Source organism: Oncorhynchus masou, chromosome 25, assembly GCF_036934945.1.
Source record: "Oncorhynchus masou masou isolate Uvic2021 chromosome 25, UVic_Omas_1.1, whole genome shotgun sequence".
Classification (NCBI taxonomy): domain Eukaryota; kingdom Metazoa; phylum Chordata; class Actinopteri; order Salmoniformes; family Salmonidae; genus Oncorhynchus; species Oncorhynchus masou.
The window spans coordinates 25,571,322-25,585,415 of NC_088236.1; the positions used below are offsets into that span (position 1 = coordinate 25,571,322).

Sequence of the window (14,094 nt, forward strand, 5' to 3'; positions counted from 1 at the left end):
CCATTACTCTCTGTTCAAGACGAGCGTTCTCAAGGATAATAAAGTTTACACACACATTATCTGGCTGTGATCATTTCACAATGCTCCTAGTAGTAACCCCAGAGGGAACTTGGATGTTTGTGCTAATACCATATGTTTGCATTGTCATACTATTAACCCCGGCTTTTCCTAAGAACCTTTGGTCATACGGCCTACATAACACTGGCACAGACAATGGTTCATCTCAGCTTATGACACTGTCCCTCCCAGCTGTTCATGAAGTGTTATGTCATTGATATGTTGTGTGGCCCTTATGATGAATAGTTCAAGCAAATTGTATGGAGTAAGTTGACAATGAAATCTGACTTCCTGCCTTGGGGAGCATAGGTCATTAACAAACGTCTGAGATTAGGTTTGGTGTTGAGCGGTTTTTGCCACTTCAATGCAATCAATACTATACAATGGACTGTATATCTCCAGAATGTATCTGTTTGTTCTATCCAAATGTTCTTTGTCTTGCACTGCCGAAATCCTCTAGCAGCCTAGCTACTCCTTTGACATGACAAGTCAGAGGAGTTTGTAAAAGCACATATAGTTCTGTAACCAGGCCAGACTACTCCATGGCAAGACTTCACTCTACTAGAGCTGTTCCAGGACCAGTCCTGAGGGTCTGTTTGATGAAGGTCTCTGACCGATACGTCAGTCTATGTTTTTAACTTTGGATTTACAATAAATAGTGGAGAGAGTGTTGTGACTTGTGCCCTCAACTTCTGATGCCACAGTCCTGAGGATCACCAGCTGAAGCTGAGGAGCAAAACTGTCCCTGGATCAGTTGAGTTTAAATGTACTGCTGCACGTTGTCCTCATCCTGGGAACTGCTACTGATGGAGAAACTGCCTTTTTGTACACCTGTTGTACTAGGCCTTCTGTACCGGCTACATCAATGCAAAGCAGCATCTATTCAACTTGATAATCAGAATAGATAAGTGAAAAATTGGTTATGGTAAAAAAAAAATAATATGTAAGCATAGGTCTTATTTGTAAGTGAGGTTAGGAACAAAAGAAAATGGTTGATGGTTTAAACTTTATTTTGATATGATTTTTCTATTCATAGCAAGACCGATATCTGTATGAATATTGTTGTGGATGCAGTCTTCTCATGGATGTAGCCTATAAGGGGACGGATGGCACTGAGTCACACCACTTGATTGATGGTGTTTTGTGTCTGAAGCGCCTTTGTACCACGACTCTCTCTTGCTCTGATGGGAGCAGGGTGGAGGAAGGTGCTATTTCAACATTACGCTCTCTACTGGGGCTGATACTTTAATTTACATCGCTGTGTGTTTGTTTTCTGAACTGAGAAATGTATGTTTGCTAATGTATTCATTTTTGCGAGTTGACGCGTACAAGGATGTGACGCGCCTAGACTAGAGAGAGAGACAGAGCCCCGCCCTTCTCCTGGTGTGGAACGAAAATGCCCCGTCTCTCCTCCCTCCGCCCCAGGGATAGATAGGCTTTCTCCCCGCAACTGCGAGCTGTGTAGTAGCTTACTGTCCACATACAGCGGATGTCTGACATAGCCATGGTATGCACTGAACGTTATATCAACGAGAAACTAGTTTAAGGACTTTCGTAGACTTAGTTTATAGCTAGATAGATATTGGTTTAATTATTTCTTGACAATGGAAGGAAACAGTAAATTCACCAGCCTCTTTCACAGACCCAGGTGTCTGGCGGCGGCGGCACCTGGAGGAAAAGCGAAATTAACTCACCCAGGGAAGGCAATTCTTGCAGGTAAGTTTTGTCATCCTTTGTTCAGACACCATCTATTGCCAATAGAGATGACTTAACATTTTTCAGATACACACTAAAGTGACTTTGCTGTTTAGCGCATCGTCGTGGAGAGAAAGCATTAGCCTGTAGAGTAAAGTAACATTGTTTCTGATCATGTCACTTTCACTTGACAGCCAGGGGTTGTTGTAAATGATGTACTGACGGTGTTTCATTGGAAGCCGTGCACGAAGCGAGAGCGTCCATTAGAATAAGTTACAACTGTAATGTGTTGTATTGTGTTCAACAGTTAATTCACAGCAAAAGTTGGAATATGCTAGTCTTCGGTGTTATTATTGTCAGTTTAACATGCGCTGTATGTTTGCATTTCAATAAAGAGGCGATTTGCTTAGCTGCCCGTAGAGCGCATGACAAAATAGTGAACTCTTTTTATACTAGTAGGCTACATGGAACTGTTGAATTGTAGGCGTTATTATTATTATTAACTTAATATTATTTAGATTCTAATGAATACGATTTCGAATATACTTGAAAATGGGTGATTATGAAATGATCTTATCTTTTCTGTAACTGACTGTTGTAACACTAGCCTTCTAATACTGTATTGCAAAACAACTGCCGGGTTATGAATGGACACCACAAAGCCAACACCCCTCACCCCCCCCTTAGCGGCAGACAGTAGTTACTCAGGTAGAAGGACTGGGGAATGCTGAAATGTTTACCTGCATATGTTAGGAAATACAGATCCTTCATTCATGTTACTGTGCAATTTACCTGTGATGACAAAGAGCATCTGTTGCATCTCCATCTGGTTCAGAGGAATTAACAGGCAGACTCTCAGCAGGCCAAGGCATGTAGTCCTCACTCTGCAGCCCTGTTCTGTTAGGCAGCAGACAGTCATCTTTCTCGGGTGTATCCTTCTCTAAAATTACATGTTTCTCCTCTGGACTGCTCCCTCCACACAGTGAAATTAAAACGAATAACCCTGAAATTGGACTGGAATGTCTTTGAAGTAAAACCACCACCTCTGTCTCTTAAGAAAGACCATAACAAACATTGGATGAGGATCAAATATAGAAACCCAAGCACTGTGGACTGAGAAGGAGAATGTATCTAAAATGAGTATTGAGTAGCTCAGACATCTCCCCATTGGTAGTAGTAGGCTAGTAGCCTTCATCTCTAAAACCTCCACTGCTGTGAGGGATACTGGTAGAGCGAGGACTTAAGACATTCTCAAGCACTGAATGAAATAATCTGTTTTCTACTTGTGTCCTTATCCTGCCTGGCTGGCAGGGTCTCTCTCCGTAGCCCCAAACTGCTACGGTCGGATCAGTGCACTGACATTCTATTACTCTGATCTAGTCTAGTGATCACTGCTAGTTACCTTCAACCACATCACACTGGATATATTTAAATGTAGACCATGCTGAAGGAGAGAGATGCTGTCATTCGATAATGCTATTAAGTTCAATTAAGGCTTCAGGAATCTGGGGTTGTGCTTGTACTATACATAAACCATTGATATGCCATTGATATGCCATTTGGTTTCAGTAGTTTGATTACAAAATTGCCAAAATGTATAAAAGGGCAGAATCAGGTCTGTTATAGTGGAGGACTAGGTTGAATAATGCAGTAGTAATATACAAACTCATACAGACTCTTAGTAATGCTGCAGTATGCAGTTATAACATAGGCTCATATCCCATACATACTCTTCCATAGGATATTACGCATATTGGTTTGTCAAATTAACCTCAGACTGAACCTGGTTGCATTTGAAACTCATGAACCCCCCCCCCCCCCCCTTTGTGTGTGATTAGAGTGAGGCAGGGCAGGCTGGTGCATTTCAAGGCCTTGAGAGACACCCTCATGGAGAGGACACCGCTCTATTGATTACAGCCTTGACAAGAGACCAGTGACCCTGACAAACCTTGTACTGTAGTAATGTTGTTCCAGCTGTAAAACCGGCCAGCATGCACAGTTTCATACAGTACTCTTTGGTACTGCAGGTTTGTGCAACCTTTTTTTCCTCTGTAGATATCCTTTCACAATCCTAACAACATATGGTGCCATCTCTCTCTCCAGACTCTCCTCCTCTCAGCTATTGGTACATTTAAATGAGGCCATCCATCTAGATGTTAGATTGGAGAAACCCGCTTGGCCTCTTCCCTCCCTTCCTTTCCTTTCAACCAGACTAACCAGACAAGCTGGCTGGGAACGCTAACAGCCGAAACAGGCTCCATCTTTCTTCTCTCTCTCTGTCAGCCCAACTCTTATTTAACCAGTTTGTGTAGTTGTACACTCCACTCTTTAAAGCCAGTTGATTACTCCTTATCTATAGAATATATTTCTCTCTCTTTCTCTGTTTTTCTTCCTGTCTGAATCTATGGGTGCAAATTTAGGGGGAGTCCAAGAATATTTAGTTATTTTGATTAATGGCTTGTATGTATGTATAGTAGATGAGTGTGTGTTGAAATCACACTGTGGTACCCTAGGAACTGATCTAATCTCAGAGAAGGAGTCGCTATGACTCGGTGAGATAAAAGCAATCAGGTAAAATGCTCTTGTCTATAACTCTGACCTGAGATATTACTCAATCAACAGCCGAGCCAATGATTTACTCTGCTTTACTATACAGAATCCTCCTGACACCCGGTTTGACAGTTAATGAATCCGACAAGCACTTCTCTCAGTGCCTAGACATGGAACCACAGCTATATCTGGTTACTTAACCCTGCACTCGGACTGGTAATGAGTGTGTGTGTATGCGAGACATTGTGAGTGTGTGCTGCTTGTGAGAGCCCTCTCTCCTTTGCCTGCAGTCTTTTCTCAGTAACTGGTTGAGTTCCAAAGTACATATCCTTGAGAGTATCCTTGTTGGCCCTCGGACCACAGCAAGACATTATCTTTCTGTGCCAATGACATACACCTGGTTGTTTGAACTCAGGGCTGTAGATGCAGACCATAGCCTGGATGCCTCTAGTATGACTCCATGTGTCTGGTGCCATAACGGACCTAGCTTAGCTTGTGAGAAATATTACACTTTTGGGACTGATTGTAATGCAAGATGGGATGAGAGGATTTTTTTAATTTATTTTTTTTACCTTAATTTAACTAGGCAAGTCAGTTAATAACAAATTCTTATTTACAATGATGGCCTACCGGATGGAGTGAGTTAGTGAGAGAGAGAGGGGGAGAGTGAGAGGAGAGAGAGCTTGTCTTCTTAGATGACATCTGGCGTTGTAAAAGAAACATTGTTTAGTCTTAGCTAATGGTGCTGTCTCACCCTTACAGTAACCCACTGTGTGTGTGTGTGTGTGTGTGTGTGTGGTTGTATTGGTCTCTTGTATCGGCCTGGAGGCACTGGGAGGAAGTTATATGGACAGAACATTGAGAGTCATAGCTTAATGGAAGAAAAATCTTGCATCTCTTACAAACCCAGACAATGGCAATGAGGCACATTTCTACATGAAGGGTGTATGAGCTCTTTATACTCCCTCTCCTGGGCTCAGCAGCCAATGGTGATGGCCGATGTTGAGAGGTGGAGGCTATGATATGAGACAGGATTGGCCTGGGGCTGAGAACTTTAAATGGGTTTCTGGTCCTGATTGTCTTTGTATTTGTGTGTTCCTTTGTAGTAGAGGTTTTTATTGTCATACAATGTGTGTGTGTGTTGGTTTTGTGTGCATCTGTGAATGTGTGTGAGGTCTGAGAGAGCACTGTATTGCTCTGTGTTTGAAACTTTCTCTCTCTCTCTCACTCTTGCCGCAGGGCAGCCGGTTAAGTTCTTTGAGTGGCTGTCTCCTCTTAGACTCAGAGGGCTTGTCAAAGTGTGCACTCACCCCCTGCTCATTCATACCCCACTGAACTCTGCACACTATGCACTATGCACTAGGCAATACACTCTGAATCTATGACTCATGACCAACCAGCGCCTTGAGGGGCAAGACATCAAATCATGAAACCCCTGTTGTCCTTTCTGTCAGACACATACACACTCTCTCCCTGCCTCTTTTTTCCTCTCTCACCTCTCTCTCTCTCACCTATCTCTCACCTCTCTCTCTCTCACCTCTCTCTCTCACATATCTCACCTCTCTCTCTCTTTCCCCTCTCTCACCTCTCTCTCTCACCTCTCTCTCTCACCTCTCTCTCTCACCTCTCACCTCTCTCTCACCTCTCTCTCTCACCTCTCTCTCTCTCTCTCTCTCTCTCTCTCTCTCTCTCTCACCTCTCTCTCTCTCACATCTCTCACCTCTCTCTCTCTCTCTTTCTCCTCTCTCACCTCTCTCTCCTCTCTCTCTCTCTCCTCTCTCACATCTCTCACCTCTCTGTCTCTCACCTCTCTCTCTCACCTCTCTCTCTCCTCTCTCACCTCTCTCTCTCCTCTCTCACCTCTCTCACCTCTCTCTCTCTCACCTCTCTCTCTCTCTCTCTCTCACCTCTCTCTCTCTCACCTCTCTCTCTCTCTCTCTCACCTCTCTCTCTCTCACCTCTCTCTCTCTCACCTCTCTCTCTCACTCTCTCTCTCTTACCTCTCTCTCACCTCTCTCTCTCTCCTCTCACATCTCTCACCTCTCTCTCACCTCTCTCACATCGCTCACCTCTCTCTCTCACCTCTCTCTCTCTCACCTCTCTCTCACCTCTCTCTCACCTCTCTCTCACATCTCTCACCTCTCTCTCACCTCTCTCACCTCTCTCTCTCTCTCTCTCTCTCTCTCACTCTCTCCCTGACAGATGTATTCATTGCTGTCTAAGAAAGTGACAATAACATCCCACTCATCCTCATGAGAGACAAACTATTTACTGTTTTAGGAAAACACAACAACATTGCCAGAACAACATCAGACTCCGTCCATCCAGTCTGCAGGGAACAGCCTACTGGAGGGTTAGAAGCAGTTCAAAAGATTTTCCATGTAAAATTTATAGACATGTGTAATTAAACATTAGTGTAGGGTTTGGGAGCAGTGTTTTGAACAGGCAAAGCCTAAAAAGGAAGATGATAGATGAATAATTCCTTTCATCTTTCAGATGAGGCAAACAGAAATATTAAGACTGTATTAATACATCGTGTTTGATGTTAAGACCGCTGGCTACGGTCTACATTGGGGTTGAGGAATAGGGACATGTGGCACCATCTTTCTACACTCTCCCCTGTATTCTCATCTCTCTTCACACCAAGTCCCTGATAAACATATTTTACATAAATGAGATGAGCCTGGATAACTAAAGGTATAGAGAGGGTTTTCGGGTAATTTGGTGTCCTGGCTTTTGCACATTATAGTGTTCTGGTCCATATATGTATATGATTAAATGTATGAGTTGGCCTGAAAACAACTTGTAGTTTAATCTCTCTCTCTCTCTCTCTCTCTCTCTCTCTCTCTCTCTCTCTCTCTCTCTCTCTCTCTCTCTCTCTCACACTCTGTTGTTGAAGAACATATTTCATTTTAATGTGACTGGTCTGGATAAATAAGAATACATTTAAAGTGCAAATGATTTCCCCCCCTGTTTGGTATTTTTTGTGTTTTGGTTCTTGCATGTTATGGTCCATAAACTGTGTTCTGGTCCATAAACTGTGGGGTTGCCAGATTTGTTTATGTTTATTGGTTGCCAGGTTGTGTGATTTGAAAGTTTTGTTTTTCTCAGTGAAAAACTGGAAGTTCTCATCAGGAGCAGATGTGGAAAACACTCATTAGATTTACCTCAACAGCAGGCAGACAGATAGAGAAGACCTCTGAAGTGCTATCTCTTGATCGCTCTCCATCTGTTGCCATCCCCTTTCTCTCCTAATTTTAATCCAACTCTTTCCCTCTCCATCTCTCTCTCTCTCCCTCTCCCTCTCTCTCTCTCTCTCTCTTTCTCTATATATATATATATATATATAAATAAATAAATATAAATCTTACCTCTGTCTCTCCTCCATGTTTGATCTAATAGTGTGTGAAAAGTGCCTTTGGGTGGCTTGTCTGGGATATGTGTCTACTGCTGGGCTGCAGCCTATCCACTCAACCAGGTCCACAGTTATACAGTGTCTTTAGAAAGTAGTCATACCCCTTGACTTATTCCAAAGGTTGTTATACTTATGACAATTAGATATTTCTGTATTTCATTTTCAATAAACATTTCTACAAATATTTTTTCACTTTGTCATTATGGGGTATTGTGTGTAGATGGGTGAGATTCTTAAACAATATATATCCATTTTAAATTCAGGCTGGAACAAAATGTGGAATAAACCAAGGCGTATGAATACTTTCTGAAGGCACTGTACATGCTCTGGACTGATGATCAGCCTCAGTGGTGTGCGCGTGTGTGTGCGTGTGTGTGCACGTGTTTGCGTGCGTGTGTGCGTGTGTGTGCACGTGTGTGTGTGTGTGTGTGCACGTGTTTGCGTGTGTGTGCACGTATTTGCGTGTGTGTGTGTGCACGTGTTTGCATGTGTGTTTGCGTGTGTGTTTGCGTGTGTGTGTGTGTGTGTGTGTGTGTGTGTGTGTGTGTGTGTGTGTGTGTGCGTGAGAGAGATGGTAATGTTCACATTGTTCCCTTTCTCTTCTTCTTTTTTGCTGTTTTTGTTTTCATTCTGGCCGTGTCATCATTTGCCAAGTGTGCTAGCCTGTAGTCATCAACAATCATGCGATCACCGAGTTGACTTTTAAAACATAGAAACATTTGCTGTAACTCTGGTGTCCTGTATGGTGGATGGGTTATATTAAGGGTAAGGGTGGACAGGGTTGGGTCGGGCTCTATTTAGGAAAGTGTTATTTATATGGGGTGGTACACTCCTTCACTGTTACCTTGTGTTTAATACACTCCTTCACTGTTACCTTGTGTTTAATACACTCCTTCACTGTTACCTTGTGTTTAATACACTCCTTCACTGTTACCTTGTGTTTAATACACTCCTTCACTGTTACCTTGTGTTTAATACACTCCTGCAAATAAACTCACTAGTTCCTCTATCAAAATGTACTGATGAAAATAGCTGGTGCTGGTGTAACTGAGTCAGGTTTGTAGGCCTCCTTGCCCGCACACGCTTATTCAGTTCTGCCCACAGATTTTCTATATGATTGAGGTCAGGGCTTTGTGATGGCCACTCCAATACCTTGACTTTGTTGTCCTTAAACTATTTTGCCACAACTTTGGAAGTATGCTTGGGGTCATTGTCCATTTGGAAGACCCTTTTGCAACCAAGCTTTAACTTCCTGACTGATGTCTTTTTTCAATATATCCACATAATTTTCCTCCCTCATGATGCCATCTATTTTGTGAAGTGCAGCAGTTGCTCCTGCAGCAAAGCACCCCCACAACATGATGCTGCCACCCCCGTGCTTCACAGTTGGGATGGTGTTCTTCGGCTTGCAAGCCTCCCCCTTTTTCCTCCAAACATAATGATGGTCATTATGGCCAATCAGTTCTATTTCTGGTTCATCAGGCCAGAGGACATTTCTCCAAAAACCACAACCTTTGTTCCAATGTGCAGTTGCAAACCGTAGTCTGGCTTTTTTATGGCGGTTTTGGAGCAGTGGCTTCTTTCTTGCTGAGCGGCCTTTCAGGTTGTGTCTATAGGACTCGTTTTACTGTGGATATAGATACTTTTGTACCTGTTTCCTCCAGCATCTTCACAAGGTCCTTTGCTGTTGTTCTGGGATTTATTTGCACTTTTCGCACCAAAGTACGTTCATCTCTAGGAGACAGAACGCGTCTCCTTCCTGAGCAGTATGACGGCTGCGTGGTCCCATGGTGTTTATACTTGCGTACTATTGTTTGTACAGATGAACATTTTCTGGAATTTTCCAAGCTGTTTAAAGGCACAGTCAACGTAGTGTATGTAAAGTTTTGACCCACTGGAATTGTGATACAGTGAATTATATGTGAAATAATCTGTCTGTGAACAATTGTTGGAAAAATTACTTGTGTCATTCACAAAGTAGATGTCCTAACCAACGTGCAAAAACTATAGTTTGTTAACAAGAAATTTGTGAAGTGCTTGAAAAATGAGTTTTAATGACTCCAACCTAAGTGTATGTACACTTCCGACTTCAACTGTATATCCTAGTTGTCTGATTGGTTTACATGCTGTGCATGCTCTGTATTTGACAGCTCCTCTGTCTGTCCCTGCAGAGCCTCTCTCCCAGTGACTGCTGGGTAGGAAATGGTAAACTGGTTTCTAGGTATATCAATTCCCACTAATAACAAGTGTCAGTGTCATTTGAAAACACATTGATTTTGTGAACTGACACTGAAAGGCAGAGGGAGAGCACAGCCTAGGGAAGAGGTATAGAGAGAGAGAGTACAGCCTAGGGAAGAGGTATAGAGAGAGAGAGCACAGCCTAGGGAAGAGGTATAGAGAGAGAGAGAGTACAGCCTAGGGAAGAGGTAAAGAGAGAGCACAGCCTAGGGAAGAGGTATAGAGAGAGAGAGCACAGACTAGGGAAGAGGTATAGAGAGAGAGAGCACAGCCTAGGGAAGAGGTAAAGAGAGAGAGCACAGCCTAGGGAAGAGGTATAGAGAGAGAGAGCACAGCCTAGGGAAGAGGTATATAGAGAGAGAGAGAGCACAGCCTAGGGAAGAGGTATAGAGAGAGAGAGCACAGCCTAGGGAAGAGGTATAGAGAGAGAGAGCACAGCCTAGGGAAGAGGTATAGAGAGAGAGCACAGCCTAGGTAAGAGGTATAGAGAGAGAGAGGTTGAGAAAGGGGGGGCTGGCAGAGAGAGAGAGAGAGAGAGAGCACAGCCTAGGGAAGAGGTATAGAGAGAGAGGGGGCTGGTGGAGAGAGAGAAGGAGAGAGGGAGGGTGAGAGAGGGGAGAACTGGCAGGGAGAGAGAGGGAGGGTGAGAGTGAGAGCACAGCCTAAGGGAAGAGGTATAGAGAGAGAGAGAGAGAGGGTGAGAGAGAGGGTGGGCTGGCGGAGAGAGAGAAGAGAGGGAGGGTGAGAGAGGGGGGAACTGGCAGAGAGAGAAAAGGAGGGAGGGTGAGAGAGAGCACAGCTTAGGGAAGAGGTATATAGAGAGGGGGGGACTGGCAGAGAGAGAAGCAGAGAGGGAAGGTAAGAGAGAGGGGGACCTGGCAGAGAGAGAGAAGCAGAGAGGGAAGGTGAGAGAGAGGGGGGAACTGGCGGAGAGAGAGAAGCAGAGAGGGAAGGTGAGAGAGAGAGAGGGGGGAACTGGCGGAGAGAGAGAATGAGAGAGGGGGGAAACTGATGGAGAGAGAGAAGGAGAATGTTCTGTTTTCTGTGTCTGATTCAGGAATATATCAAGTACTACTGGAGTCATTCAAGGGCTCGCGTGCGTGTGCGTGTGTGTGTGTGTTACGGGTTGGATGGCAAACACGTTCCTGCATGTCTGATGAGAATTAATAATCTGAGTTGTGTTCTGAATCTGAGTGAGCATGCATATGTGTTTGTGATGGAAACACTGCTTCCCCAAAGCCTTCACATGTAAAACTGTAGTAGTACTGTCTGGCATGAATGAAGTCTAATGTAGACATACAGTGCATTCGGAAAGTATTCAGACCCCTTGACTGTTCCACATTTTGTTTCGTGACAGCCTTATTCTAAAATTGATGAAATAGTTTTTTTTCTTTATCAATCTACACACAATACCCCATAATGACAAACTGAAATATCATATTTACATAGGTATTCTGACCCTTTACTCAGTATTTTGTTGAAGCACCTTTGGCAGCGATTACAGCCTCAAGTCTTCTTGGGTATGACGCTACAAGCTTGGCACACCTATATTTCGGGAGTTTCTCCCATTATCTGCAGATCTTCTCAAGCTCTTGTCAGGTTGGATGGGGAGCGTCACAGCACAGCTACTTTCAGGTTTCTCCAGAGATCGATTGGGTTCTGGCTCAGGCAGGGCCACTCAAGGACATTCAGAGACTTGTCCCGAAGTCACTGCTGCGTTGTCTTGGCTGTGTGCTTAGGGCTGTTGTCCTGTTGGAAGGTGAACCTTCACCCCCAGTCTGAGGTCCTAAGCACTATGGAGCAGGTTTTCATCAAGGATTTCTCTGTACTAATAACATCCCCACAGCATGATACTGCCACCACGATGCTTCACCATAGGGATGGTGCCTGGTTTCCTCCAGACGTGACACTTGGCATTCAGGCCAAAGAGCTCAATCTTACCTTCATCAGATCAGAGAATCTTGTTTCTCATGGTCTGAGAGTCTTTAGGTGCCTTTTAGCAAACTCCAAGCGGGCTGTCATGTGCCTTTTACTGAGGAGTGGCTTCCATCTGGCCACTCTACTATTAAGGAATGATTGGTGGAGTGCTGCAGAGATGTTTGTCCTTCTGGAAGGCTCTCCCCTCTCTACAGAGGAACTCTGGTGCTCTGTCAGAGAAACCATTGGGTTCTTGGTCACCTCCTTGACCAAGGCCCTGCTCCCCCAATTGCTCAGTTTGGCCGGACAGCCAGGTCTAGGAAGAGTCTTGGTGGTTCCAACCTTCTTCCACTTAAGAATGATGAAGACCTCAGTCTTCTTGGGGACCTTCAATGCTGCAGACATGATTTGGTATCCTTCCCCAGGTCTGTGCTTAACCCTGACTCGGAGCTCTACGAACAATTCCTTCGACCTCACGGCTTGGTTTTTGCTCTGACATGCACTATCAACTGTGGGTCTTTATATAGACAGGTGTGTGCCTTTTACAATAATGTCCAATCAATTGAATTTACCACAGGTGAACTCCAATCAAGTTGTAGAAACATCTCAAAGATGATCAATGGAAACAGGATGCACCTGAGCTCAATTTAGTCTCATAGCAAAGGGTCTGAATACTTATGTAAATACGTTTTTTTCTGTTTTTATTTTTAATATTATGTACAGTGGCTTATGAAAGTTTTCACCCTCCTTGGCATTTTTCTTATTTTCTTGCCTTACAACCTGGAATTAAAATAGATTTTTGGGGTTGTGTATCATTTGATATACACAACATGCCGACCACTTTTGTCACGACTTCCACTGAAGTCGGTTCCTCTCCTTGTCCGGGCGGCGTTCGGCGGTCGACGTTGCCGGTCTTCTAGCCATCGCCAATCCACCTTTCATTTTCCATTTGTGTTGTCTTGTCTTCCTGCACACCTGGTTTACATCTCCTACTAATTAACATGTGTATTAGCCCTCTATTCCCTCCATGTCTGTGTGAGGTATTGTTTATTGTCAAGGTTGGCACGCTTCCGGCTGGTTTACGCCAGGTTTTGTTTTATACCCGTGCTTTGTGGCAGCCGGTACTTTGTACTTGGGTTTTGTACTTTTGCTGCCTCACTTGTTCTGTGGGCATTTGTTTTGTCACGCAGTTGCGTTCTGTATTGTGATTGCCTAGTAAAGTGCTTTGTCCATTCATCTCTGCTCTCCTGCGCCTGACTTCCATGCACCAGCTACACCCACCAGTGACAACTTTGAAGATGCAAAATATTTTTTATTGTGAAACAAACAAGAAATAAGATTTTTTTTTTAACTGAAAACTTGAGCATGCATAACTATTCACCCCCCCCCCCCCCAAAGTCAATACTTTGTAGAGCCACCTTTTGCAGCAATTACAGCTGCGAGTATCTTGAGGTATGTCTCTATAAAGCTTGGCACATCTAACTGGGATTTTTGCCCATTCTTCAAGGCAAAACTGCTCCAGCTCCTTCAAGTTGGATGGGTTCTGCTGGTGTACAGTCATTTTTAAGTCATACCACAGTATTCTCAATTGGATTTAGGTCTGGGCTTTGACTAGGCCATTCCAAGACATTTAAATATTTCCCCTTAAACCATGCGATTGTTGCTTTAGCAGTATGCTTAGGGTCATTGTCCTGCTGGAAGGTGAACCTCCATCCCAGTCTCAAATCTCTGGAAGACTGAAACAGGTTTCCCTCAAGAATTTCCCTGTATTTAGAGTCATCCTTCAATTCTGACCAGTTTCCCAGTCCCTGCCGATGAAAAACATCTCCACAGCATGATACTGCCACCACCATGCTTCACTGTGTGGATGGTGTTCTCGGGGTGATGAGAGGTGTAGGGTTTGCGCCAGACATAACGTTTTTCTTGATGGCCAAAAAGCTATATTTTAGTCTCATCTGACTAGAGTACCTTCTTCCATATTTTTGGGGAGTCTCTCACATGCCTTTTGGCGAACACCAAACGTTTTTGCTTATTTTTTTCTTTAAGCAATGGCTTTTTTCTGGCCACTCTTCCATAAAGCCCAGCTCTGTGGAGTGTATGGCTTAAAGTGGTCCTAAGTGGTCCTTGCCTGGTCCGTGAGTTTTGGTGGGCGGCCCTCTCTTGGCAGGTTTGTTGTGGTGCCATATACTTTTCATTTTTTATAACGGATTTAATGGTGCTCC

The 14,094-nt window shown here is 44.0% G+C and overlaps 1 protein-coding gene across 1 annotated transcript in view; it reads left to right on the forward strand.

Annotated features, from left to right (window-relative positions):
* Positions 1-1,464: 1,464 nt before the first annotated feature.
* LOC135513971 (tricarboxylate transport protein B, mitochondrial-like) overlaps positions 1,465-14,094 on the forward strand; it is a 28,950-nt gene continuing 16,320 nt past the window's right edge. Inside the window, exon 1 of the mRNA XM_064937033.1 lies at positions 1,465-1,773. Coding sequence (XP_064793105.1) covers positions 1,662-1,773 — 112 coding nt within the window. The 5' untranslated portion in view covers positions 1,465-1,661. The remainder of the gene's footprint in view (positions 1,774-14,094) is intronic.